Consider the following 27905-nt stretch of genomic DNA (forward strand, 5'->3'; position numbering starts at 1 on the left):
AATGATGTACAAATGCGCTTTACACAATTGATGTGTGTATGGATTGTGATAAGAGTTGTATGAACCCTTAATAAAATGATTTAAAAAAAGGTACTACCAACTCTCCATCATTTGCTTACGCAAGTTTCATTCATTCACGGTTTTTAAAAAAGGGCATGGTGCTTGGTCAAACTGAAGGGCAGAAGACAACGAGGAAGGCCCTCAACGAGATGGACTGGCGCAGGGGCTGCCGTGGGCTCCACACAGGAACTAGGTGAGGGTGGGCGCAGGCCCCGCTGTCTTCCGTTTCGTAGCACGTAGGATCACTCGGTGCCAGAGCCGACGTGGCAGCGCCTAACCACACCACCAACGGTTTATAAAAAGACGTCTACACAGTACCCAGAAGTTGCCTGGCACTGTGGGAAGGCTTCAGTAGAATAATTCCATGGCCATTTTCATGTGGCTTAGAAGTGGAATACAGACTATATTGGCTTCATTTCGTTCTTAATGACCTTCCTAATTATACTTTCTGAAGGAGCCCCAGTGTGTCATTGATTAGTGCTAATCTGTTAACCAAAAGTCAGGGATGCTGAGCCCCCAAGCCTCTCGCCTCTCTTCAGGAGAAAAGACTTGACTAGCGGGTCCCGTGAAGACCCGCTGGGCAGCTCGACTGGGTCCTGCAGGCACTCTGAGTCCTTGAAGCCATACAACAGTCATTATCCTGCTGGGTCCAGGTTTCCACGCCAATGTATTTCCATCCCTGAGCAGCTACCCTCAGAGAGCGAATGAAAGGACTTCTGATGGAACTGGGTGATGTGGATGGAAAGTTAGCCGGGGAGTTAAATCATGCGACAGAAAATCTATTCAGCAGAAAACCTACTGGGCTTGGAATTAACTGTGCCTCATTCCCTTCTGGAGGTACTCCAAACCCTTGAGTAATGGGAAATGTATTATTGTTAATAACCTGTTTTTTTACATTAATTGAATGATTCACCACTGGCCTAAGGAATTATTTCAACTGCAAACACAAAGCACCCAATTTCACGAATTAAATTAAAAGGTGAAGCATGTTTTAAGGCCACTGTATGAAGCAAAAGTACCGAGCGATGATCAAAACCCAGTTGTTAGGAAACGAATCGTGCATAGCCACGTACTTCCACCCTCGAGCGAGTCAGGGTCAAGGCCCTGCCGAGGTCTTCCTTTCCCAATGCTCGTGGGCTTCCCACGCTCTTGTCACTGAGGGCCGTTGGCACGAGAGAGAAGAAAGTCCTTCTCAGTCCCTGCAGACTCTCACTTCACTGAGATGCAGGGCTACTCCAAGAGACATCAGTCACATAATGAAGATACGGGGTGGAGAAAGAGGAATGTCAATAAAAGCAAATATATGTAGTGGTTGACTATTAATCAACTGTGACCTTAACGTGGTTTCTGAATTTCGCTTCCCTTGCTTCTCTTTTGCCCTCCTTTTAACTCTATAATGCCAAGCGCGATGTTTTCGTAACTTTTCATTAAAACACGTCTGGTACAGAAATTATGAAGCTTTTGGAGCGGACGACGATGTCGACAAAATCGTCGCACTTTACTAGTGCAAATGCATACTGCTAGTCACGCATTTTAGCAGCACAATGCTTGAATAGTGGCACATGTTTTGACTGAATGTGCGTTTGAGGTTAAGTGGTCGTTGGTATTCGGTGCATTTTACGATAATTTTCAATCTAGTGAAGTTTAGTGTTGATATTTCTGTATATTTTCATAAAACTGTAGTTTGTATGTCAAAGGTGTAATGCTTCTAAAAAACATTATATTTATTATATATTTCCGCTTTTTCAAACCATAACAAATTTGTTACGTTCATCTTTTGAATCGATGGTGACAAAAATTACCACAGCATGGATTGTGATTTGTTTTATGGAAAATGACAAATGTATGACCTAGATGGAAGCGGTACAGACTCAGACAAGGAATGAGATGCTAATATGGATGGAATTGGTAAGTAAAATGTGTATTATATTTTTAAATTTTGATTTTACAATATAAAATTTTAATTATATTGCTATTCAAACTATTTTGATAACAATATTTATTTTTTCCCATGATAGGAAGTGAATATATACCCGGTTATTCTGATTTGGATGAATTAGAAGACCTCCTAGTTAGTAATGATAATACTAGTGAAGATGAGTTAGAAACTTCAGTTGTTGAAGTTGAAGAATCAATTCCAGTAACTACAAGTTCAAAGTCATCTACATCAAGAAATTGAAGAATTCCTCTTTGGCAGCACATTTCTGGGGACGGTACAGCTAGACCCATGCCTGAATGGTTAGGACAAATAGATTCTTCAGGGGTGGTAAAACATCCTGTCAAATATTTTGGACATTTTTTTCTCGAAGGATATCATTACTCATATTGTCGAACAGTCAAATCTTTATGGAATCCAGCAAAATCCCAATAAACCTCTTGCACTGAGTAGCCAGGAAGTTGAGCAATTTTGGGGGGACACTGCTTGATTTGATAGACTCGCTAATTGCACTGTACCGAATCACATCAGATCGAAAAAATATTATCACAAATTATTTTTTCACTTTATTGATGTGACTGTTGTGAACTCTTGGCTACTTTATCGTAGAGACTGTGAGAGCCTTTAGTTACCAAAAAAATCCAAAGTCTGCAAGAGTTCAAAATGAGCATCGCCGAAGCTCTTCTTGAAGGAAAGAGTAATGGACCAACAGAAAGAGGCAGACCTTCTACCAGCTTTACTGATGCTGAGTTTGCTACAAAGAGAGCAGAGGTCCTGCCACCCAAAGCATCCCTGGAAGAGATGCCCGTGTGGATGGTTCTCACCGTTACCCTGAGGTCACAAACAGAGGAAGATGCAAAAATGTACATTGCAAGCGTGCACCAGTATTTTTCTGCAGCAAATGCAAAGTTCATCTTTGTATCACAAAAGAAAAAAATTGTTTTGTTCAATTTCACACTAAAATTATAAACAAATTTTGTATTATATTTTATAAATAAAATTAGTTTTGTTTTTTATTTAATAAGATGAAAAAATGCATTTTTTATTCTTGTATTATAAATCCATGGACGAATGTGACAATTTGGTTATATTTAAAAATAGTGCAAATTTTATATATTTGTAAATATATTTTGGTTGCTATATATATTGGTAACTATAAAAGTAAAAAATAAAAACAAAATTTTTTTTTCTTCCTGAAATTAAAAATTCAGGCGTTATAGGGTTAAAATCATTCTAGGAAATGGCAAGAAAAAACCAGTTTGCTTTGAGGAACAGAACAAGATTTTGCCCCAACCTTGACCGGAGCAAAAGATAACTACTCAAGTTCAACGTCATCAGTTACCACCATCATCAACTCAAATGCAGACAGCCGTAGACACCCGAAAACAAACTCCCCACCTGGCTCTCAGAATAGCACACTTTCAGATTCCTACAGCCCAACATAGAGCAAAGGACACGCAGGCAGCCAAGAGGGAACTAACAGTCCTCTGGGTACTCTGACCCAGACTACAGAGACCTAGGAGTTTTACTCTTTTTTACATGCGAACACAGAGATAACTGAAAAACATCCACCTACGTCCACACAGAACCCCGTCCATGGTACAGAAGGTTAGGAACATGGCTAATAACCAGAAGGCTGACGGTTGGGACCCACAGAGGCATCTTGGAAGAAAGGCCTGGGGATGTATCTGCCTCTGAAAGGCCACAGCCACGAACCCTGTGGAGCACAGGTTTCACTGCAACACACGGGGGTCGCCATGGGTCGGTCCCCAAAAGCAACAGACATAAAATCAGAGTGAGGCTGGCAGGGAAAGTTGATGGAAAAATAACTTTGCAATCATCACCAAAATTCTACCATATTAATGTTCTTATAAGAGAATCCACTTTTCTCAAACACTCAGTTAAGGCCAAGGCTTGCAAAGCAAAATGTTAGCTGTCCAGAACATAACGAAGAAACCCATTCAGACTATTCACTTTGAACTGGAGTGGAAAGGCTACACCCTTAGACTTGGCAGTAGCTTATTCCTTAGATGGCTCTTTAGAATATGTTTCTACAGTGCAGAAGGCAGGCTTTGCTTTCCCAAACGACAGGCTTCACATCACCCGTAACAAACCAGACTCACTGCCCTGGAGGCAATTCTGGTTCACAGTGACCCTACAGGACAGAGAAGAACTGCCCCTGTGGGTTCCCAAGATGGAATTCTTTACAGGAGGAGAAAGCCTCATCTTTTCCCTGTAGAGCAGCTGGTGGTTTCAAACTGCTGACCTTTCTTTAGCAGTCCAATGTCACTAATAACCCACTGCGCCACCGGGGCTCCTTACACAACCCATGCTTTCTCTAGTCTAAGATCATCTTCGGGGAACACTGAACAAACAGATCTAGGGTTTCAAGTGCAGCAAGGAAGTAGGATAAAGGTGGCTTGAAGAGGAAAGGTACACTTCTGTCAAGAGACACTTTACCTGAGAAGGTCTTCCAGATTAATGCAGCTTTGCATTTATCCCACCCATGCAACTCCATAGCAAGCACCTAGGTACTTTACAGGCTGCTTACAAAGGTACATACACTTTAAATATATATATATACACACACACACACATATACATACATACAATTCATATATATATACACACACACACACACACACACACACACACACACACACATACATACAATTCCTAGGATACCGTGTAGTTTTCTAAGAGTCTCTGGGAGCCAAAAAAAAAAGAAAAGAAAAAGAAGGTTTCCAGAGAGCACAAAATTCGAACTCCTTACCCTGGTTCTTATCCTCATTCTGTATATTTGAACCATCTCACTCAACTTCATCTTAGAGTTTTTTACTCAGGACGTTTGCTATGGGCTGTTCCCTTTGATTGTAAAGCTCTTCCCTCGGAAAGCTGCTGCTTCTGGTGGCACTCTGGGCCACGCACTAGGCTGCTAGCTTCAAGGTCGGCAGTTCAAACTCCACCAGCTCCTCCTCAGGAAAAGATGAGGCTGTCTACTCTCGCTAAGATGTACAGTTTTACAGATCCTGTATAGAGTCACTCTGAGTCAGGGTCAATTTAACGGCAGTGGGGTTTTGGTATAGAGTCTAAAAGGAAAGAGAAACTTGGCCTTAAAACCAAATTCGATTGCATCCAAACACACATTTCTACCCGAAAGTTGTTTATTAGCACCTCTTCCCCTTAAAACAACAAGCTCCATCTCGGAAACACTCACTGTCCTGCTCACTGTATTCCCAGCATCCAGAAAATGATGTGACACTGAAGAAGGGGCTCCATCAATATGTTAATTACAGAATGAATACTGTTCTGCACACCGTCCTGCAATGGCCGTGCTCCACAAGTATTTGCGCGGATAGATACACAGCCGGGCGGGGGTGGGAAGGCGAAGTGAGAGCATATCCACAAACACAGAGGCTGATACTGCATGGCTGTTTATGGGTCTTTTTCTTTGCTGCAAATATGGCCATGAAGGTGAGGGGTAAAATGAGAGGGATAAAACTATACAACCTTCTTAGACATAATGGACAGGCAGGAAGATTAGGGATACGGGAGTTGTGTCCGCCAAATGCCTATGCAAAACAAAAATTAGCTAGCAATGCCCCAATAAAGGGGTTTGAAAGAAATCAGGCACACATTAGGCACCTACGGAGAAGACCCAAACCTGGGTAAGCAGATTAAAGTCACCTAGGTATGCCCACTAGAAACCAGCAACACCACATCAGACATGTGCCCATATGCAGCCACTAAGAGCAGCCAATAGCCTCAACCATGCCCCCCCCACCTTCCCCCAAGTGGGGGTCGGAAGAAACACAAAGCAAGAATGGAGGGCGGGCTCACTCTCGCTTTTGGTTCCAGCACTGCTCTTCTAGTTTGGGGGGTGGGGGCTCCCCTTTCCGACCATTTTCCATGTGGTTTTGCACGCTCCCAGAAGTGGCCATTTTCAGACTCAAACTCTTTCGAGGGTCCCACCTTCCTCCATGGGACTTTGCACACTTTCCTGGGTTAGCGGGCACTATCTGAGACCGTTATTACCTGAAACTTCCTCTTCGCTCATGAAAGTTACTTGTACTTACAAAAGTGCTTCCGCTGCCTGAATTCTTTCAGCGCTGAGAAACAAGAACGGGGGAAGCCCTCCCAGAGACCCAACACAACCACCCTGAAGAAATGTGTTGATGGGCCTGTGGGCTCAGGACCGTCACCTTGGGAGACACCAAGATGAAATGGCAAAACAACTGTTAGTCCACAAAAGCAATGCCCTCCAGCCTACTCTGATAAGCAGCTGGGGTCCTAAAGCTCATGAGCAGACGTCTATGGTGCAACTACTGGTTCAGGAGTGGAGAAAATCGAAGACACATGGAAGCAATTTGCCCAATGCACTAATGAACCACGCAAACACCAGTCTTCTGGCTACCACAACCAGTGGGACCTCACATCGAGGTCCTTGATCAGCGGTTCTCAACCTGTGGGTTGTGACCCCTTTGGGGGTTGAAGGACTCTTTCAGAGGGGTCGCCTTTAGACCATCGGAAAACACATTATTTCCAATGGCCTTAAGAACCGAGACACCACTCACTCCTCTGTCTTCAGGCGGGCCTGCCCACATGCAGATACGCTCACATACGTGTACTTCGCGTGATGACATCATCGTGTCAACCCCATCACATACACCCCGTACAAATACAGGTGTATGTGACAGGGTTGGTGCCATAATGTACTTATGCGGACCAGTCACACATGTGTAGAGAGCAGCTGCTGTGTAGAGAGCAGCTACTGTGTTGAAAGCAACAGTATTGGAGGTAAAACGACACTTCATGGATTATAATTACATATTGTCTTTGTGATTCAGCACTATGCTCTAATTATGTGCAATTTGTAACAATGAAAATACATCCTGCGTATCAGATATTTACATTACGACTCATAACAGTAGCAAAATTACCATTATGAAATAGCAATGAAAATAATTTTATGGTTGGGGGGTCACCACAACTTGAGGAACTGTATGAAAGGGTCCTAGCATTAGGAAGGTTGAGAACCCCTGTCCTAGATAGATGGAGAGAAAAGTGCAAAATGAAAGTCAACATTATGAATGAAGACCAGGCTTACTGATTTGGCGGAACGGGTGGAGCTCCTCAGACTACAGCCCTTGGTCACCTCTGAAGGACTGAAACTGGAACCTCCCCCCCTCACCCCATGGCTCAAATTTCAGGCGAACAATAGACAGGTCTGTAAGGGGAGCAGTACCACCTTTAGTTCATCAACCATTTCAGATCCAAAGGACAGCATTTACAACGTTCCGAAGGGTGTGGCAAGCAGACAGAGCACGGTAGCCGGAAAGACGGGACACAAGTGATGCCCCAGTGTGGGCACCGCATGCAGTGACTTGAAATACATTATGGAGGAACGGCCAAGTAGAAAACAGATCTGCTCAGTGAAGCTTCCCTAATTCACAAATTTGGTGTTTTTCTTTTAATCTGTTAGATAAATTACCAACTATTTGAAATACGGTGTTGACAGAGAAAGATGGCTACGCTGGAGAAGGAAGTGTCAACCATATGGACGTTACTGTGACAAGAGCTGCCACAGGGGAGCAGGAGCTAACTGGGCTCCTTGGTTTTCTCCCGCAGATTAACTGGCATTCAGCGAACCTTCCCCCACCAAGGTCACAGCCCTCAGACGAAGACATGCCCTTCTGAAATGCCCAGGTAGCCCATCAAAATAAGGTATACGAGGAGACTTCAAACTGTTTGGGAAAAAAATGGAATTTTCCCACACACTTCTTGAAGCCCCCTCCTATATCTGTCCAAATTCTGCCCCTAGAGATCATTCCCCCAAGATTCAAGAATCAAGCCAACTAGAGAGTTCATGGTCATGTAAGCGTAGGTTCTCAAACTTATTTGCCTTCCTGCCCCTTTCCAAGAAAAAAAAACAAAAATTACTCAGTGCCTCCTCCCCTGGCAATTATAAACGTTTAGACTATACGCCCCACAGTCCAGGATAAAATGTCAGAATCTGCTTTTACAGCCTCCCTAGATAGGTCCAGTGGTCCTCAGTGGGGTGGCATCACCTATTTGGATAAACACTGATGTCAAAGTGTTATTTGAGATTTGCACAACTGGATACCTGGGGCAGAAGCTATGTTTCAAATGGTCAATGTTTCAGAGTTTTAAGCATGGCTAGACGACCTAGAACAAGGTGTTAGCATGGCTATAACAGCTAACCTTTCTCTCTTGAAGCTCTCTTCGAACCCATGGCCTCAAGTTTCTCCGCTGTGTGGTTCAATCTGAAAGACACAGGCCTGAGTGTCCATCCTGATTTGCCTACTGAGGGGCTTCTCAGCAAGTACAGCTTGCAATGCAAAAAACCCCCAAAACAATCCGATCCAGCCACAATGGTTAGAACCCTTCTCCCTCGGCCCTGACCTCACTCCTGTATCTCCAACTGCCCGTTGTCCCTCAAGACAGCTTTCTAGCAATACTTCAACATGTCTACAACATTACCCTGCCACCCACCAGGCCCTTCTTGCTTTGTTATTGTTGTTGTTGTTGTTGTTATAAGCAGTAATCAACCTCCCCATCACCTGGAATACACTTCTTGATGAGTGCCCCAAATAGACATTAATTGCTGACTTAACAGTTACCAAATTTAATTAGCTAAACCTGGTTGCAAATGCTGGGCTGGAAGAGCCTGGGAAACACGGACCGTGCTTTGCCCATCTCTTTAGATTCTATAGTGCCTTCCTATCTCAATCCCTTATATAAATTAGGTGATCGATAAACTTCTGTAGAACCATTATTCTTTGAAATAGTTTGAAGTTTAAGGAAAAACTAGTTGTGTGATTGATTACTAACCAATCATGTGACTTCTCAATGCCTAGGAATGAAAATAAACTAATTACACAAATGCTTTGAGAATTAAGTGAGGTGTTATTTATCTAGGTAGAAATCAGGGGAAGAAGTGGCTCTAAAACATGTAAGCACCCCCAGTTCCTGTAAGCACCCCCAAAACCCCGCAGCATTCTCCCACGAAGCCTTAGTCCCTTGTTCTGGTCCTCAGAAGCCTCTTAGTTCCACAGAGTTGAAAGCTTCCGATTATGACCCAAGTACTTTTCTCCACGTTCACAGTAACTCTGGTCTACTGTACAATATTAACAATGAACAAAGAAATCTCATCTAGCGCAGCCTTTGGCACATTTGGACATTCAAGAAAGACTCTGCTGAATGATTGAATCAGGACCGGTCAGCGCTGGTCCCCAGCATGGCAGGTTGCTCAAGCAGTCAGAAACAACTCATCTAAAGGGAGGTCGGCAATTTCCACCCGCTCTGCAGCACCCGAGGAAAGGCCTGGTGGTCAGCGTCCTGAAAGATGACAGCTAAGAGCAAGCAGTTCTACTCGGTAACATGTGGGGTTAACAGAATCAACTCCGTGGCACCAGGTTTTCACGTGGTTCTCGGTTCCTGCACGTGAGCCGTGCCTGCAGGGAAGCAGCCCAAGGAAAAAGCCAGTATAGCACAGGCAGGCCACTGGGCCTCCACGGACACAATAGTCTAACCTAGAGTTTAATGCCTCGTCAATGAATCTTCTGTCTGGTCCCCAGCAAGGAAAGATGACTTCATAAGGAAGTGATTTCAAAACTCCAGGGTTGGTGTTTATCATCATGAAGGAATTGAAAGTTAAAAAGGTTTCCCTAGAACAGTACAGCAAACCCTCCTTGTTTTGTTTTGGTTCCCGATCACACAATCCAGAGGTCATCAAGGAAAAGACAAGCAGTCCCCAGTGAAGCAGTCCTGGCCTGCTTGTGCCAAGTCCAGAGCAGGCACCAAGCACAGGCACCAACCGCAGCCACGGGAAATTCCAAAATCCTGCTTTTGTTACTGAGCGTCTCTCTGAGAAAAGAGCAAGTATCCTCTTTGTCTGAAGGTGCTTTTGTTTTATTTCATTCCCGTGTCAAATTAATACAAAATGCACAATGTCGTTCTCGGCTGTGAGCACATCGGAACACTGGAACGTTCTTTCATGGGCTCAAGGTTCTTCCAAAGCAACTAGCTAAAACACTAAATGGCATTAATTCACGAGATGCTCCCAGGCGATCAATTCACCAGTTCTAAAAGGAGTTTACTAAAAACGTTTCCAACACCCCCCAATCTTTCATACCTCGAGGCACCCCCATTCCCCCACACCCCCACACTTTGCCAGAAAGCAGCAACCATAATCAGGAGAAGATTCAGAGTTAAAAGTCGCCTAAGAGAACTGAACTCTCTTCTTTTATCAAAGAGGAAACAGCGGCCCTGAGAGGTTCAATGCCTTCCCTAGAGTCCACAAAGCTGGGAGGCCGACCTCAGCTCTAATTCAGTCTTTCCTCCACACTCTGGGGGGGTGGCTGCTGAGGGGTGCCGGGAAGGGAGAAGAATCAGACCATCACAGTCCAAAAGGGGCCAGCAATGCGAAACCTGGCAGGGAGGAGGCCTGAGCCGCTCCACCATAGCTGGTGTTCACAGGCCTTTGTGTTGTCTTGAGCAGACCACTGAACAAATTACTGTTCCATAAACAGATTAGCCTGCCATCCACAGGGCAGTCTCACGTGCCGCGGATCAGTATTCTAAGATAAGCATAAAACCCTCAGAATGAAATCAAATTACCTATGTTGTATACCCAACTCATTGGTAATTAGAGTGTTGTGTGCCAATAAATCAGGTGCCCCGACTAGAGAGTGGTTTTCCGATGGCTTCATGCCGCCGAGACCCATCCATCTCTGTCTGGGCACACTGAGCTACTTGGTTGCTGTTGTTCATTCAGAGTAGGTATGTTGCTATTGTTAGTTGAGAATCTTGCCTTCATTTGCTCAAATTCTTCCAGTATGGTTATTTTTCCGAACGTAGAGATTTTATAATGTACGCCAGTTGTTTCATAAGCTTACTTCTCTACTCCAGTCATTCAGTCCTTTGGTCAAATATTATGTTTATTATTTTAAGGTTCATGTTTATTATTTCAATTAAGCTAAACACTGACGGACGTGTGGGAGGTTGTGAGCCACGTGCACGTGAATTTTAGAGATGACCGTAAGTAACTCTAAAGCATGGAGAGACGGGAAGCCTGGAAAAGGATTGGCCCAAATAAGTCCAGTGAGAAGGTTAGACATCAACAGAATCCATCATCATTTCCGTCACTAACAATCAAAACGTGGGGAGGGCGACTGCAGGCTATCCCACCACAGGGCTGTTGAGAAGCCTCCGCTGCAGGCTGCGTCACAGCAATGACCAACTCGAAATTAAATGACCACTTATTGGAGGACCACGGAAAGAGAGGCGGAATACAGTGGAGTAAAAGAAGTACAGATGAAAGGAGGCACTATGTGATTGGCTTAATTCATATTTAGCATCCCTGCTCTCTGGGACCAAGGAGAAAGATGAATATTTTAAAGACCTAAGACATTTCATCAAAAGGGTACCATTTACCCATGGACAAACGCTGGGAAGTTGAGGAAAGAAATGCGAACAGGAGACCCCAGTGAGGAAGCGGGGCGAGCGATGTGACGTCCTGGACACCTAATAAACTGGGCGTGAATGACCGGCAACGGATCTGCCCTTTCAACCCCCACTCAGTCCACCACAAACAGAACAAATCACACACGCACATGTAAAAACACACTGGGGCTTTACTGATCAAGCTGGGATTGAGCACAGGATGTCTCCGCTGGGTGTCCACGTGACAAAATCTTGACGAGGAGAACTTTAAAAATGAGCTGGAAAGTGCCAGGAGCAGACTTAACAATAAAAAGCTCACTAGCAAATCACAGACCAAAGACACTCCGAATTTGGAAAATTGGTATGCTCTACTTTTCCCCAAAACCACAATAATGGAAAATTAAAGTAATTTTTCTCTTGGTATAGAATAGCGTTTTCCCGCGTCCATCTTCATTTGGTTTTGTTTAGGGTAGGGGAGAAGTCAGCCCCAACTCATACAGTTCGGACAGACAACAGAACGAACCACCTGTACCATGCTCACAATCGATCCGGTTGCAGGCACTCTGTCGACCCAGCTCCTGGAGGGTCTGCCCCCTTTCCCTGCTCTTCTACTTGACCAAGCAGAATGTCCTTTTCGAGGGACCAGTCCCTCCTGATGCCATGTGCACAGTATGGTCGCACCATCTGCCCTTTGACAGAGCCTCCTGGCTAGACTTCTTCCAACACGGATTTGTTGTCCGGGCAGTCCAGGGTCTACTTGTTCTCTGCCGCCGAGCTGACTCCAGGCAGCAGTGCTCAGTCTTCTAATACACACTGTCCAGCTTGCACCTGTATATGAGGTGTCTGAGACTGTCACGGCTTGTCAGGCACACCTTAAGAGTTCACAGCTTTTAAAACACTGGCTTTTAAAAACCCGTTTACAAGATCTTTTGCAGCAGAATTGCCCAATGCGATACATCTCATATGATTTCCTGGATGCTGCTTCCACGGGCATTTATTGTAGATCCAAGTGAAATATGTGACAACTTCAATCTTTTCTCGGTTTCCTGTGATGTTGCTTACTGGCCCAGTTATGAGGATTTTTGTGGTCTTCTTCACATTGAGTTGTAACTCGTCATCAATGCTGGAGTTTTTAATCTTCATTAGTAAATATTTAATTAAATTTTCAAATGAAATGTATACAAATGTACACAACACATTTAAATGTGTACAACATTTGAGTGAGAAATAAAAGATTTATTGACACGCTTTTCCTCTAGTAATGAAAACAGAGGTGTAGACAAGAGTGTGTATTCTTTGCAAATTGAATAATTTTTTTCCAACTAAACCTGATGGCTTATATTTTACATTTCCGGTCAATTTCATTTTTTTTATTTTAGAGATCTACTCTTTTCCAGTTGAGTAGAGAAAATTAGTCTTTCACTATTTTATTTCAGCTATTCATAAGAAGTTTCTCGTGTAATATGAAAGTTAGTAGTTACAATTAATTGATGAAAAATAAATACATATATTTAAGTTGTTCTGTCCACCCCACACGTGTGGGCATCGATGGCTCAGCATCTGACAGCATGCTTGGTAAAGCAGAGGAGGGGTGAGAGGAAGACCCTCACGGAGATGGGCTGACTCAGTGGCTACCATGGGCTCAAGCACAACAACGGTGAGGCTGGCACAGGGCCGGGCAGTGTCTCCTTCTGCTGTGTACAGGACTGCGGGGTCTCAACCGATTCGACGGCACACAGCAACAGCAATCAGCACTCGATTTTCATGACCAAAAAGCCCCAAACTGTTCAATGTCAACAATTTATTTATTCTGGTAGGAAAAAATGATTGTATTTATTGCAATATCCATTTGTAGGTTAAGCAATACTTTGATAAACAAAGCAATCCAAATATATGAAGAGTAAATATCAAGTCATCCTGAATCTCCCTCTCCCTTCTAGATTTAGACTGTGCTCAACTATTCTGTCCGCTTATTGCCAACCTTTTAATTTACGGTTAGACAAACAGAAGCTAGGTTCCCCAGCTTCAACACTCCAGAGTTAAGATTTCTGTCATTTCACTGAAAGAATAACCTAAAATAATCAGGTCAGAGAAAATGAACAAGTAAATATGAATTTCACTAAAAATACAGCATTAGAGTTATACATTTAGTATCACTAACCAAATGCTTAGGCAGGTAATTATGTTTTTAAGTAAAGTGTAAATAGTTCATCAACTTCTAAATAGAAAGACCTATATAGGAAATCTAATTTTATAAAATTAACTCAACATACCGTTTGTATGTCTGCATGTGTGTGTAAGTGTCACTTCCATAAGATTCCCAGAAAAGAGAATTGCGTCTCCCGTTCCTACTTATTTTTCAATGATTGTTTAACAGTGAAGTCAGTTTACATGAGAAGAAATTTTGAATAATCCTATTTAAAAAATCAATGCAAACAAATGTGACTTTTGTTTAATTCTTCAGTTATTTACCCATTAATCTCTGTGTTTCCTTCCTTACCACAGCTGTAGTTCAAGAGGTGGCCAGCAGTTGGCCTGAATTTCAGTGGATTTTCATTAACTCCCAGGTTTCTCTTTGCAAACTTTTAAAAATATTCAATGCCTAAACAACTTTTCATAACTTAAGAGCTTATAAAAGGTTCTCAAAAGGAGTCCAAAGGAAACACATTTTCTTTTAACAATAAAATAAGCAAACAAAGGGAAACCACACGCACTTTAAAGATGTTCTCTGCAAAACATTCTGTTGGGCAGATTCCAGTGTCTCCAAAGGGATCGAGAAGCACTTGGCTGGGAAGCAGCAGCTGAGAACACAGAGACCAGAGAAAAGCCACGAGCCACGGCCGTGAGAGGCTCGCTGGCGTGGGCGGGGAGATGCCTGAGATAACAGGCACTGGGCCTTCCCAAGTCCATCCAGTTTTATGTCTACAACTTCAGCCACGACAGTGGTCAAAAGCCTGTTCTTTTCTTCTTTTACACTTTGCCCCTAAAGACTGTGGCCCTACTAAGAGAGTGTCAATGGAGAAGGCTTAGATCTGCGTCTCCATTTCTCTGATGTCTCATCCAAACTATCTCCATGTCCTGGCTAGAAAATTCCCACTGGGATAGATAGCAGCAGCAGCAGCAGCAGCAGCAGCAACAGCAGCAGCAGCATCATCATCATCATCATCATCATCCCATCCCCTATGTAAAGCATTCAAAACTCATTCATCTTTATCAAACAAATTCCTCCTTTCCGCTGCCTTTAAAAAAAAACAAAACAAAAAACATCACCCTCCTTTTTCTAGAAGCAGGGTTTATACCACTTGAGCAATCTAGGATTCCCTGGTGACCACAGATACCCACATGCAGGTGGCTCATAGGATAGACTGTATTTTTCAATGGTCTTCCCCCCATCCCACAGGTACTTCTACAAAATGATCTTTCCACTTCCCCATCAAAAGGTGGAGTCTAATTCCCGCCCCCCTTGAATTCCTGCTAGCCTTATGATTCCCTTGTAATAGAAAGTAAAAGAGGGGTGGTGACGGGGCGGACTGGAACAAGACTATCACATGTCTAAAGTCAGGTCAGGAGAGAAGCTTGCAACCTGGTGCTCATGAAAGACTCCATCTGGTGGAAGCCAGCTGCCATTAAGAAAGTCAGCTTCTCTGAAGTGGCCAAACTGGAAAAGACGTGGAGCCACTCCAGCTTCCCGAGTTTCCCAGCCATCCCAGCGAAGCTGCCGGAAATGTGAGGGGACCAGCACTGAACCTTCCTGGCCACCTAATCTGCCAGCTGAGCGCCACTCACTGGCCCCAATAAATGCCCTGAGATGACATCACCCAAACAAGTCTGACCTAGTTCTTGACATACAAGACCATGCATTGTAGCATGTCTACAAGTTCGAAGCATTTAGTGGGTCACGTGTGGCGATATTACGACATAGGGCCAAATGTTAACTCAGACTCCCCTTCTTTCTCTGCATTCCCAGAATCACCATCACACAGGAAGCCTTCCTTCCTCTCAGATCTGTATTGTTATAACTGACTCCAAGCTCTCTACACGATAATCTGCCGTTCCAGTACACTGAGCTAGCACCTCCACCCCGAGAACTGCTTGAGGTAGTTACTTTATTGTGCCAATCTGGCCGATGAACATATGTGGGGTTAATTGAAGGACGGAAGGATAAATGACTCGGTAAGCCTCGCCCTTCTAGTTCTTGGGTCTCTTGCTTTCTGATGGTTGGACCAGGGTGCAGCTGCCTTAGCCAGTTCCCTGGTTCAGCTGGCAAGGCTCACTTCCTGCATGACATCCCTGAGAAGACACATGGACCTACCCTGATGAAGCCCTGGGTGCTGGAGCAGCAGTGTGGAGAGCCCTGCCAGTGCTCAGATGCTTACACCTTCACTGATTCGGCTTTCCTCCTGCAGTCGGTGTCATAGTGTGTGTTTTGTGAGATGGAGGAGGACTTTATGGATCGGTGCTGGACATGTGGGCTAAGAGGTTAATGTTGGACTTGTGGGCTTGGGCTGCACTGGGTTGGGATGCTTTCTTGATGCGCACTTAACCTTTATATAAAACTCTCTCTTATACATGAGTTTCTGTGGATTTGTTTCTCTAAAGTACCCAGACTAACACACTGCTTTTATATATGAACCCTACAGCCAATATCAAATTTATAATCCTTGTGCATTGTCTATTATACATGTCTATTATATTTGAAACACACACACACACACGAGAAATCTGACAGGGAACCTTCTTTGTCTTACTCTAGAGATGAAGCAATCCGAGGCTGAGAGCAACTAGCCCTCCAGTCTCTGCTCCCTGATGCCTCCCATAGTCAATTTCAGATAAAAATTGTTCAGTGCATCTCTCCTACAGTAAATGTGCCTCCAAAATATGCCAAAGTCGCTTTTATCTATCCAGTTGTATGGTATTGCCTCTTAAATTCCAGCCCACTGTGGTAAGACGACTTTCTGGTTCACCTACTATCATACCACACATCAATTCAACAGTCTGTGAACATTTGCTTATGAGTTCCTTAACGAGAATGCCAGCCTTTTTCCTTTAACTGCCTAAACCTTACTCATTCGTCAGCCTAAGTTCCACCTGGTCCATGAAGTCCCACCAGCCACCTTGACCTGTTGCTTTCTCTCCAGGTGTTCCTACAGAATTGGCAAATTCCACTTGTGTGGGTTCTTCACATTCAAGTGCATCGATCTTCCATTCCAGCCTGGTACTCAGCTCAAACACAGTCTGTACATCCAGTGAGGCTGAGTGTGCACAGCAGCGTTTGTTCTGACTGGTCAGTGCCCACACCAGTCAAAGATGCTGTTTTCATCCCAGCCTATTTCCCAAACCGAATCATCAGTCTTGGGAACAGGCTACGTGTCTATGAAAAAGATACACATGCCCCCCAAACAGAGCACATATGCCCCCCGCTTGTGTTCAGTGTATAGGTCATTGATCTGAAGTGTGCTGCGTTGTGAGAAAAACTACTTGTAAATCCTATCAACACTGAAAACAAAGAGTTGAAAAAGTAATACAATCTTTTCAGGATCAGCAGTTTAATGTCACCGCCATTTTAAAAGAATCATTTAAAGAGACTCTGTGGCTAAGAACTGCCAGAAGGTCTACTAAATATTTTTACCAGGAGTGTGAAAAGGTGTTTTAAAAGTATGTTTCAAGGAGCAGAAGTCTTAGGTGCCAAAAATAAAATGTTTGCTGAGGCCACAAGGCTGGCATAACTCTGCTTCATTTCAAAAAATTTCCAGGCAATGGAAATGTTTTCCTGGAAAATACTACCTTTTATTTAGAGAACACGTTCCATGAACCCTTAGTCATTAAGTAATTGAAGGTTTCCTCACAAGCTCTTTGGAGGCAGTCTATTATATGAATGAATGAAATTATCAGCACCTATAACGTCTAAAAATAATAATATGCGTAGCTAAAGACACAAAGTTTACATAATTTTTTTTCTAGGGAAGAAGGTGTATTTTTTGGCCTACATATGTCCTTTTAAGTTTTTCTACATGATAAAATCATGAAGCAAAACACCAAATCCTTAAGTGTTTCTCTGTTATATACACAAATAAAAATAAAAAAAACGAGTGTTTTTTATTCCAAATGCTATATAATTTTCAAACAGACAAAACACTTACTCCATTCAATAAAAAGGAGTAGCAATTCCAAAGCTATTTTTAGCAAAATCTTTGCATTTGATTCAAATCATCATGGAGTGAGCAAGCACTTGGTACGGGCATTTCACACAATCATCCACGCAGTATGTTACACACGGAAACCTAAAAAAACAATTTCTTCCAAGAGTGTTGCAGCCAACTGAAGTCTTATTCTTGTAAACATCAAAAGACACAACTTCAAGCACAGGGTGTGTACACAGAGTCTTCAAAAACTTACACAAAATGCTACTTGTTCGGTTTTACCTGTTTAGCGTTTCAGTGAGTTTCACAAAGCCGGTGTAAGCCAATTCAAATGCTCCTCTGTGCCTGGATTGTAAAAGGTGCTGTTTAAAGTAATCTCCCATGTCTTTTACCTTAAGGAAAAAAAAAAAACGATAGATGCTCAATTTATGTATATAATTACAGGTGTGTTAATGACAGTGTATCATTTAGAACTCAGGTCCAGATGCCCATCCATTCAGCATTTAACTATGTGAGAGGTACTGTTTTAAGCCTTTTTCAAAATACCATCTTACTAATCTTCACAATAGTCCCATGTACTGGGTACTAATATTGAATTCACTTTTCAGATAAAGAAACGGAGGCCAAGAAGGGCTAAGTCACTCAGCGAGTAAGTGGTGGGGCCAAAACATAAACTCTCAGGTAGATGGTTCCAGAGTCAGCCATCTTTACCTGTTGCACTAGAGCTGTGAGCTTCCAGCTTCACCCAAACCTCACTGTGCGCTTTTTGATAGCTCATGTCATTCACTACCACTGGCAAATCCTGAGATGACGACATGCACCCACCCTGGCCTGGGTGAACTAATTTATTACCTCTTAATTAACTAACCACCCCCTGCGGTCAAGTCAATTCTCACTCATAGCGACTCTACAGGACAGGACAGAGTAGAACTGTCCCCGTGGTGTTCCAAGAGAGAGTAGAAAGTCTCATCTTTCTCCCAAGGAGCGCCTGGTGGTTTTGAACTGCCGACCATCTGGATAGCAGCCCAATGGGTAACCAGGGGCTTTGTCAAGTTAGTCCACAGGGTCTGCTAAAATACTGACAAGCCTGACTTTCATGAGACCTGGGACTTTACCAGCATGGCAACCAACTGCTCACCTACAGGCTTCCTGTCTTCATGCAAGAGCAGACAACCAACAGAGCTGACAATTTAAAGTTTTTAGATCATGGGATTATAAACCAATCACAGGATATCAGGAAAAAGGACCAACAAAATGCATCAAGCAAGAGCTCTCCGCCGGTGACACCGCAACCCCGAAACTGAGACACACACCAGCCAGGAAGTTGCTGAGATAAGGTTGCGTGCACTGCTCACTCTTTAAGGGTCTCGACTTACACCCCTCAAAGCTGGCTTTATCTCTGCCTCTCAGCCAGGGCCATTCTGAAAGAACCTTTCATTATGTGATTACAGGGCAGCAGGAAAGGCAGACGTGCCTCGGAACGAACACATTTTCATTGTGGGGAAGCTGGTGAGGATGCACTGCTTCCTAAGGTGAGATCTAGGGAAATGGACCACTTGCTAAAACATTTGTTAGCCAGGTGACTGGCTGTGCCATCACTTGGGAAAATGTGGTTGGATCTGAGAAGCAGGGAAAACTGAGCTTAAAGAAAAATTCAAGGAGCAGTTCAGAACAAAGCAGGTAGCTCTGTGTTCTGCCGGAAGACAAGCTGGGAAGGAAAATTAGGTTCTTGTTCCAAAGCTGCCACAAACCAGCTTTGTGATCCTGGGTAAAAAAAAGGTACATCCAAGGGCTTCTGTTTCCTCTTGTTCACAAGAGATGACTAATCCCAGCTCTGTAATTTTCCCAGCTCTAATGGCTTGTGAATGCAGCACCGAAAACTGAAAAACTCGGGGTCTTTATGATAAATGTGCACCCCTTCTCTTGGGACAGCAGCAAAAAAACCCTAGATGGGAATCTCACTACCATCCAACTGGTGACACATCTTCACCTGTGTTTTATTGACATGCAGAGGCATCTGACTGTGTTGTAACAAATTATAGATCATATGGAAAAGGGTGAAAATTCCAGAACCCTTCACTGTGCTCATGTGGAATCTGTACATGGACCAAGCAGCAGTCAGCGGAAAAGAACAAGAGAACACGGCATCGTTTAAGAGCAGGGAAGTGTGTGGCAAGGCTGTCCCCTTTCTCTATCTTCACTCAGTCCGTGTAACCGAGACCAAACTCGCTGCCGTGGAGTCGATGGTGACTTACAGCGACCTTAACAGACAGGCAAGAATTGCCCCTGGGAGTTTCCAGAATTGTAACTCTTGCCCCGTCTTTCTCCCATTCAATCTGTATACTAAGCAAACCATCCCAGGTGCTGGAGTGGGTGAAGAGGAAAGGGGCCTCGGGGTTGGAGGAAGCTTCACGAACAACCCGTGATATGCAGGTGACACAGCTTTGCTTGCTGAAATAGAAGAAGACTTAAGGCACTCACTGATGAAGATCAAAGAGGAGCCTTCAGTACGAATTTTACCTAACCTAAAATAAAACCCAAGCCCTCACGAATGCACCAAGAGACATCCTCCTAAGAGAGAAAAGACTGAAGTTGTCAAGGATTTAATTTTACTCAGATGTACAATCAATACTCATGGAAATATCAGTCAAAAAATCTCATTCCATACATCACTGGGCAAATCAGCTACAACTGTCTTCTCTAAACTATTAAAAAGCAAAGAATTCAGCCTGAGGAATAAAGTTCTCCTGACGCAAGGCATGGTATTTTCAAACAGCTGATAGGCATGCAATAGCTGGACAACGAATAAGGAAGACAGACAAAAGAATTGCTGCCTTTGAATGATGATGTTGTTGAAGTATCCTGACTATGGCGATCGCCTGCCAGAGAACAGACGAATCTGAACTGGAAAACAGTACAGCCAGAATGCTCCTAAAAGCGAGGATGGCAAGATTCAGTCATACTTTCAGGAGGAACCAGTGCCTGAGAAGAACGGCATGCTTGAAAGGGGGTCAGGAAAAAAAGAACAAAACCCTCAATGAGAGGGACTGACACCGTGGCTGCAATAATGGGTTGAAACATAACCACAATTGTGAGAATGGCGCAGTGCTGGGCACTGTATCATTCTGTTGTACCTAAGATCACCGTGAGTCTCTAGACACTCCACAATACCTAACAATGGCAACAGGCAGAATCTAAGGGGCTACCTCTTTAACAAGGGTCCAGAAAATTAGGGTGAGCTTAACGAATAGGTTAAAAAAGAAATCTCTCTCTCTTCTCCCTGCCAACCCTCACATTTCAAATGACGGCAGGCGTGATGGGTGAGTGGAGAACGTTAGCATCCTGGGCTTCTTTAACAGCTTCCTTCATCCACTGACAGAAGAGCAGATCGCAGTGGTTCTCGGGAAAAACAAATGCAAGTTGTACATATGTTCTCCTCCGCACCAAGTGACACACAGGAGGGCTATCTGCAGGGCTTTCTTGGCTGCTTTCTTAAGCCACGCATCGGAATCATCTCAATGACAACCAACTAACACGAATAACAATGGTCTTCATGGAAGCAGACGACCAGGCCTTTCCATGGTGCCCGTGGGTAGCTTCCAACTGCCAATCATTAGGTGCACAGTTGAGCACACGGTTTGCAAGTCACTTCACTACCTTTGTTTCAGCAGGTCTGTTGTAATCATGCTCTCCTTCCATGCCGACTCCTAAATCAGTAGTTTCTGCACTAGGTCAACAGCAAATCTAGAGTGGCCAGGGTATTTAGAAGAGCGTACCTTAGGTGTGGACCAGCCAATTGAATGTAAATGGCATCATTTTCTAATATTTATATTTTTAACTTTTAAAAGTTTTAACTACATCTCTCCAAAATCAAATCTACTGCCATTGAGCCAAGGCCAACTCCTATCAGCTCTGTAGGTCAGGATAGCTATTCCCTGTGAGGTTCTAAGACTGTAACTCTTTGGGAGTATAGAAAGCCCTGTCCTTCTCCAGATGAGTGGCTGGTGGTTTGAGACAGCTGACCTTGTAGTTAGCAGTCCAATGCTTATTCAACAGTGCCACCACGGCTCATCAAATGTTAAGTGATCCTAAACTGAGACACAACCTTCACTAGTCAGTTTGTCGTGTTGCGGTGGCTCGTGTACTGCTGTGATGGTGGAAGCTATGTCAGCAGCATTTCAAATGCCAGTAGGGTCACCCAAAGTGAACAGTAATAACTGAACAAGTAAAATGTTGCTGAAGATCATTGAACAATTGCAGCACTACACTGACAGGGAGCTGCCAGAGGTTCAGGCTGGATTCAGAAGAGCACAAGGAACCGAAGACATCACTGTTGATGTGAGATGCACATTGGTGCAAAGGAGTGAATTCTAGAAAGATGTTTCCTTGAGTTTTATTGACTACGCCAAGGTATTCAATTGTGTGGATCATAATAAACTGCAAATAGCCTTGAGAAGAATGGGAATTGCAGAACACTGCTCAGGCAGAACTGGTGCAGGGAGCAGGAGGCAGTTGTGCGAAGGGGACACTGCAAGGTTTAAAAGCTGGCAAGGTGTGTGTCAGGCTTGTATCCTCTCACCATCCTTATTCAATCTGTACGCTGAGCAAATCATCTGGGAAGCTGGATTAGATGAAGAAGACTGCGGCACCAGGACTGGAGGAAGGCTTATACAGAACCTGCAATATGCAGATGACACAACCTTGCTTGCGCAAAGTGAGGAGGACTTGAGGCACTTGCTGACGAAAATCATGGAGTGCAGCCTTCAAGATTAATTACAACTCAGTGGAAAGCAGACCAAAATCCTCACAACTGAGACAACAGGTCACATCAAGATAAATGGAGAAAAGACTGAAGTTGCCAGGGATTTTGTCTCGCTTGAATTCACACTCCGTGCTCATGGCAGCAGCAGTCAGGAGCTCCAAGGACGAGTTGTGTTAGGTAAATCTGCTACACAAGGCCTGCTCATTGTCCCGAAAAGCAAGGCTGTTACTTTGAGGACTATGGCGCACCTGACCCAAGCGGTGGTATTTTCCATCGCCTCATATGGACATTGAATAAGGAAAACCAAAGGAGAATCAATGCATCTGAAATGGAGAAGAATATGGCAAGTACCGTGGACTGCTAAAGACAAGGAAATCTGTCCTAGAAGAAGTACGGCCAGAGTGCTCCTTAGACGCAAGGATGGTGGGTGAGGCTTCAGCTTACATCCTTCAGACATGCTGCTGAGAGAGGCTAGCCCCTAAAGGACATCATACTTGGTAAAGCCAGGAGAGGAGCAGTGGAAAACAGGGAGGCCTCAAAAGACGGACGGACAGTGGCTGCAACAGGGGGCTCAAGCGCGGAGCAACGGCGGGGATGGCGCTGGCCCGGGCAGCGCTTCATTCTGTTAGGGCGCTAGCCCTTCACAGCAGCAACCCACTGCGATGTTTCCTTTACGTCATTCACATCAAGAACGAAGTGCGCCACCGTACACGCAGTGTCCGTGTTTGAACAGCGCAGTCATGTGTGTGCATTCCTGGGCCCACACTCAGTCTTGTCTCATGAGTGAAATGACTAGACCTGATTAGAACTGACACTGCTATTGGACAAAAAAACAAAAAACCCGCCAGGGCTCTAGTTTCTGTGCCAATAAGGGTCCTGCGGAGAGTCCTTTGGCTCCTGTGAGTTTCTGCTATTGCTGCTGCTTGTCTTCCCTTTACACTGACTTTCTGGAATTCCCCCATTGAACATGTCTATCCTATAGACGTCGGCGAGGGGCGCAGCAACTCATTGGCAGTGACTCTTGAGTGGCTGTTGGCCTTTTTTGTTTTGAATCTCATATAAATAAAATCCCTACCATTTGGCTGCTGTGTCAAAAGTCTCAGGGCAAAACGATTGTACTAGGAAGCAGCGGGTCTGTTTTGCTACAGTAAAACCAAAATGTCTCTCTCTCTCCCGCTCTCTTCTCGGTGAAGCGCGACTCCACAAACAGCCAAAGCTGGGGGTTTTCACTTGTCCTTGGGAAGAAAAGTTGGGAAGTCAAAGGTTTACTTCCTAGTGAGATGCTGCGCATCCGCGAAGTAATCGTTAATAGCTGGATTCCTTCGGCGAAGATGTTGGCATTGGCATGGGAGCTGGTTACCAGCAAGGACTACAGCTCGCACCAGGGCATTCATGCCTATTTGACTTGGAAGAGAACAAGGACCCTAATGATGCCAGCAGCGTCCTGGTCTCCTTAGCCTTTCTCCATCTCAGGGCCTTGAAGCATTCTCAGCCCTGCTGTTAACCAGATGTAAGCCCAAGAACCACAGAGCGTGTGAGAATAAAAATATTTAGCATTATTTCCATGGCACTTGTCACGTGGTCACTATAGAAACCATCAGCATCAGCATACTACAATATTTATTTTGTTCTTCAATGTTGTAACACCCTAGGGACAAAATTATCCTTTATTTGAAAAAGGTTAAAAATGAAAGTACATGGTATATCTCTCTGCTGGATAACGGTGGGAAATGGATTTGTTGAAACCATATGGAAAGGAAGAAGGAATCAATTAAAAACAGAAATCTAATAAATCTAAAATATTTCCAAATGAAATGCTTGTGGTAAGCTAATTTCTTGTAAACATGCAGTCAAGTCTCTTGAACAGTCCCAGATGGTGAACTAACTTTGTGGTCTGAAAATAAAAACCAGCTCAAACTCTTAAGTGACTACAACTTTATTATCAGTGTCGTGGGAAACATGAATTCAAAATGCATACTTTTTACCTTTTGTGAAATTTTAGAGGTTTGTGGCGTTTTACTAAATAAATCATTTCAGCAAGAATTCGATTTCTGTATGTTTAAAGAGAAACCCCAAAATGGTAATATTAAAGTTAAAAGGTAAAACAACCATCCTTTTACTTATGTACCTTCATCCCGAAAATTTAAATATTTCTAAAAGTACCATGCTTTTAAAATCTATTGCACAGTCGATAGTCCAAAACTCCCAGAAATGTGCCCCAGTTGGTGTCTGTAGGACTGTACTTCTAAAAAAATTCACGTTTTTCCCCCCTTGACTTGAGTTATAAATAAATGCCGTGCTTTGTGCTTTGCAGAAAATATACCGGTGAAAGAAACCTCGCCCCTACCTGCTCCACTCTCAGCAGCCCCTCAGCAGAGTCTGGCCCAGGGCGCATGGGTAAGAGCTGGCACAAGGTGCCTAAAAGCAGGGCCACTTCCTTCATGCTTCTCCAACAGCAGACCAGCACCATCTGGGCAGTCACATCACAAGGTTTCCCTTCTTTACCTTGGGAAAAAAAAGACACACCAACTGCGACACTAGACACTCCTGATGACTCACACCCCAGGTTTCCTAGGACAAGCGTATGCATAACTTCCCCAAGGATAATCTGCTTGAGCAAATCGATTTGTCCTGTCTTGTGTTTACTCAAGAGAAAACAGCAAGCATTTGCGGAACATTTGCTGGGCGGGGAAGTCATGCGAAGTAGCTCCTAATACATGACGTACAAAATAGATTTTCAAGTAAAAGCATCTTACGTAATGCTGTACCTGTTCTAATATGTTATTTTCAAAATATATCTTAGATGAAACAGTGTTTCAAAACTTGAAATCCTCAACTTGGGAAATTGATGAAACCGTTCCTCTGTTGCGCAGTCAATGTAACCAGAACAGATGTAGTTTACCATCTATCGTGGTGAAGGTGGCTGTGCGACCACTAAAGGGCCAAGGCAACTTTTAAAATTAAAAAAAAATTCTCTTTTCCAAACATATTTAAACCTCATAGTCAATGAACAACGATCTTCCTCACTTGTCTTATTTTAGTTTTAAGGCTGTTTTAGTGACTTAAAATGGTACACAAAACATAGGATTAAGAGGCAGGTAAACAAAATGACAGAGTGCAATCCCAGATATGTGTTAAAAAGAAGCCCGCTGAACTGAAAGGCTGCATGTTTATACACAGATATAAAATAGGTCTAAAAGGATGTACACCAGCGGTTCTCAACCTGTGGGTCCTGACCCCTTTGGGGGTCGAATGACCCTTTCACAGGGGTCGTCTAAGACCATCGGAAAACACATATTTCTATCCTCTATCTGCCTCCAGGCAGGCCCGCCCACATGCAGATACGCCCACATAGGAGTACCCGGTGAAAACTGTGACCCAGGCTACACCATGCTTCAAGACAAAATTTCATTTATTTGTCATTAGAAATAAATATTTCACAAGATATGACATATTGTTTTTGTGATGAATCACTATGCTTTAATGATGTTCAATTTGTAACAATGAAAACACATCCTACCTATCAGATATTTACATGACGATTCATAATAGTAGCAAAATGACTTAATTAAAAAAAAAAAAACACACACACAAAAGGAACTTCCACAAGGCACTATCTCCATCTAGTGGAGATTGTAGCAGAAATGAAATAAATCACTAAAAAAGTACTGCTTCTAAGGGCCTATTGGGTCGCTCTGAGTCAAAAGGGCCTCCATCGTAGCGAGTGACAAGGGTCTTTTAGGGCCAAACAGAAAAATATATAACAATCACTAATGTTACTGTGAGCCTGAAGAACTCCAATTCTAGCGGCAGTGATGTGTTACTCCACCGGGAGACAGGCGTCCTTTCAAGCGCCTGCTTTCCACAGCGGACAGCAGGCACCGTCCTCCTGGATGCATGCGCGGTGGCCCAACGCAGGTTCCTGGCGTCTCTCTGCGGCCATTGCCCAGGCAGTCAGAGAGGGAGCTCGCCACACCTTGGCAGCTACACTGCAGCACAAGGCTCCCTGGCACAAGTCTTATAAGCTCACTCCCAAACTGACACCATTTATAAGCGCAAAGAAAACGTGATTTTCAAGGACCGCGCTTCTCCGAACTGTAGCCTCTGGTTAGCTCTATTAAGAGCGTTACATGCCTTTCTACCTTGCACTGATATAAACACTCGTTACATTATCAATTTTATGTTTCTTACCTTTCATTTCTGAGGCAGCGTCAATATTGGGCATATTAGCATTCAAGTCATCTAAATCAAAGCTAGGGTGTTCTTTCAGGACTTTGGCATGGCTGAAGTAATCATTAGTATCTCGTGGCTGGATCTCATTCAAAATCACCTGCAGGCGGCTGGCTGACTCTGAGGGGGAGAGAGGAGAGTGCATGAAAGCCCGGTGCCACCTCACCCGCAAGGATTCCAGAATTCTCAATACAGGATAATCCGCTCTTTGAATGCAACTCAGGGTAGAAAATGATCTAGTTGGGGTTTTGATACAATTTGGGTGCACATGAAAACTAAGGCCACTTCCATCGAAGAGGGGACACGACCCCTCCCGTCCATAGGACAAAGGCCTCTCTCGACTTTGGTTTTCTTAAGGTCACCCGAGAAACCTCACACACAGGACTCAATCCTGTGGGAGAACAACAAAAACTCTCAATGGATTTTTTTCCAACAGATTATTTCCCTATGGACAAGTTATCAAGGCTTAATAACACAATATTAAATGAAAATACCTCCCCAACACAGAAGCAACCTTACTAAGGAATACCATGTTGTTATGTTGTTAGGTGCCACCAAAAATCATACTATCAGGATTTCATCAAGGATCTACTATTTGGCTTTGAAATAAAATCTGTAATGCAGGCCTAGTGTGATATTAAACTTCATTTTCATTTCCTAAGCGCTCACTGGATTAGGAAATATAAGCTGCCTGAATGCATGGCTTTGTTTGCTTGTTCCCCGCTGACTCGCCGGTGCCCAGAACAGAAACTGGTTCAGATTTCTGAAACATGGTGATCACCTGCAATCAATTAAGAAATGAAAAAAAATAGCCCCTGTTGTATACACACTCCTAGACGTCTACTAAACACGCCAACTGGTATCACGATGATTCAACCCACAGCTCATGTTCATTTGCTGCTTCCTTGACATTTTACCAAAAAGAAAACAAATTTACAACCATGAAAAAGTAACACTGGTCCCAAAAGAAACTATAGGAAGACCAAGAATGACAAGAAAAGTCAGAATCACATGCTAAGAAATCTATGCACTTGCTTTCTGTGGCCTTCAAGGACACTACTCAGAATGGATGGCAAAGTCAGGGTGCAGTAGTGCATCGATGGAACATACAACTTTCCTCTAGTTCTTTAATGCTTCCTCCCTCCCACTATCATGATCCCAATTCTACCTTACAAATCTGGCTAGACCAGAGCATGTACCCTGGTACAGATAAGAGCTGGAAACACAGGGAATCAGGACAGATAAACCCCTCAGGACCAATAATGAGAGTAGTGATACCAGGAGGGGAAGGGGAAGATTGGGGGACAAAGGG

At 43.7% G+C, this 27905-nt stretch overlaps 1 protein-coding gene across 2 annotated transcripts in view; it reads right to left on the reverse strand.

The window, feature by feature from the left end:
- THADA (THADA armadillo repeat containing) overlaps positions 1-27905 on the reverse strand; it is a 391488-nt gene that overhangs the window by 309870 nt on the left and 53713 nt on the right. For both annotated transcript variants that reach the window (XM_045285791.1, XM_045285792.1), the window contains 3 exons: positions 26555-26713; positions 24711-24868; positions 17884-17993 (listed from right to left, as the gene is read on the reverse strand). In XM_045285791.1, coding sequence (XP_045141726.1) covers positions 17884-17993; positions 24711-24868; positions 26555-26713 — 427 coding nt within the window. The remainder of the gene's footprint in view (positions 1-17883; positions 17994-24710; positions 24869-26554; positions 26714-27905) is intronic.

Source organism: Echinops telfairi, unplaced genomic scaffold (genome assembly GCF_000313985.2).
Source record: "Echinops telfairi isolate 266 unplaced genomic scaffold, ASM31398v2 ScPeMD7_7475;HRSCAF=8513, whole genome shotgun sequence".
Classification (NCBI taxonomy): Eukaryota; Metazoa; Chordata; class Mammalia; order Afrosoricida; family Tenrecidae; genus Echinops; species Echinops telfairi.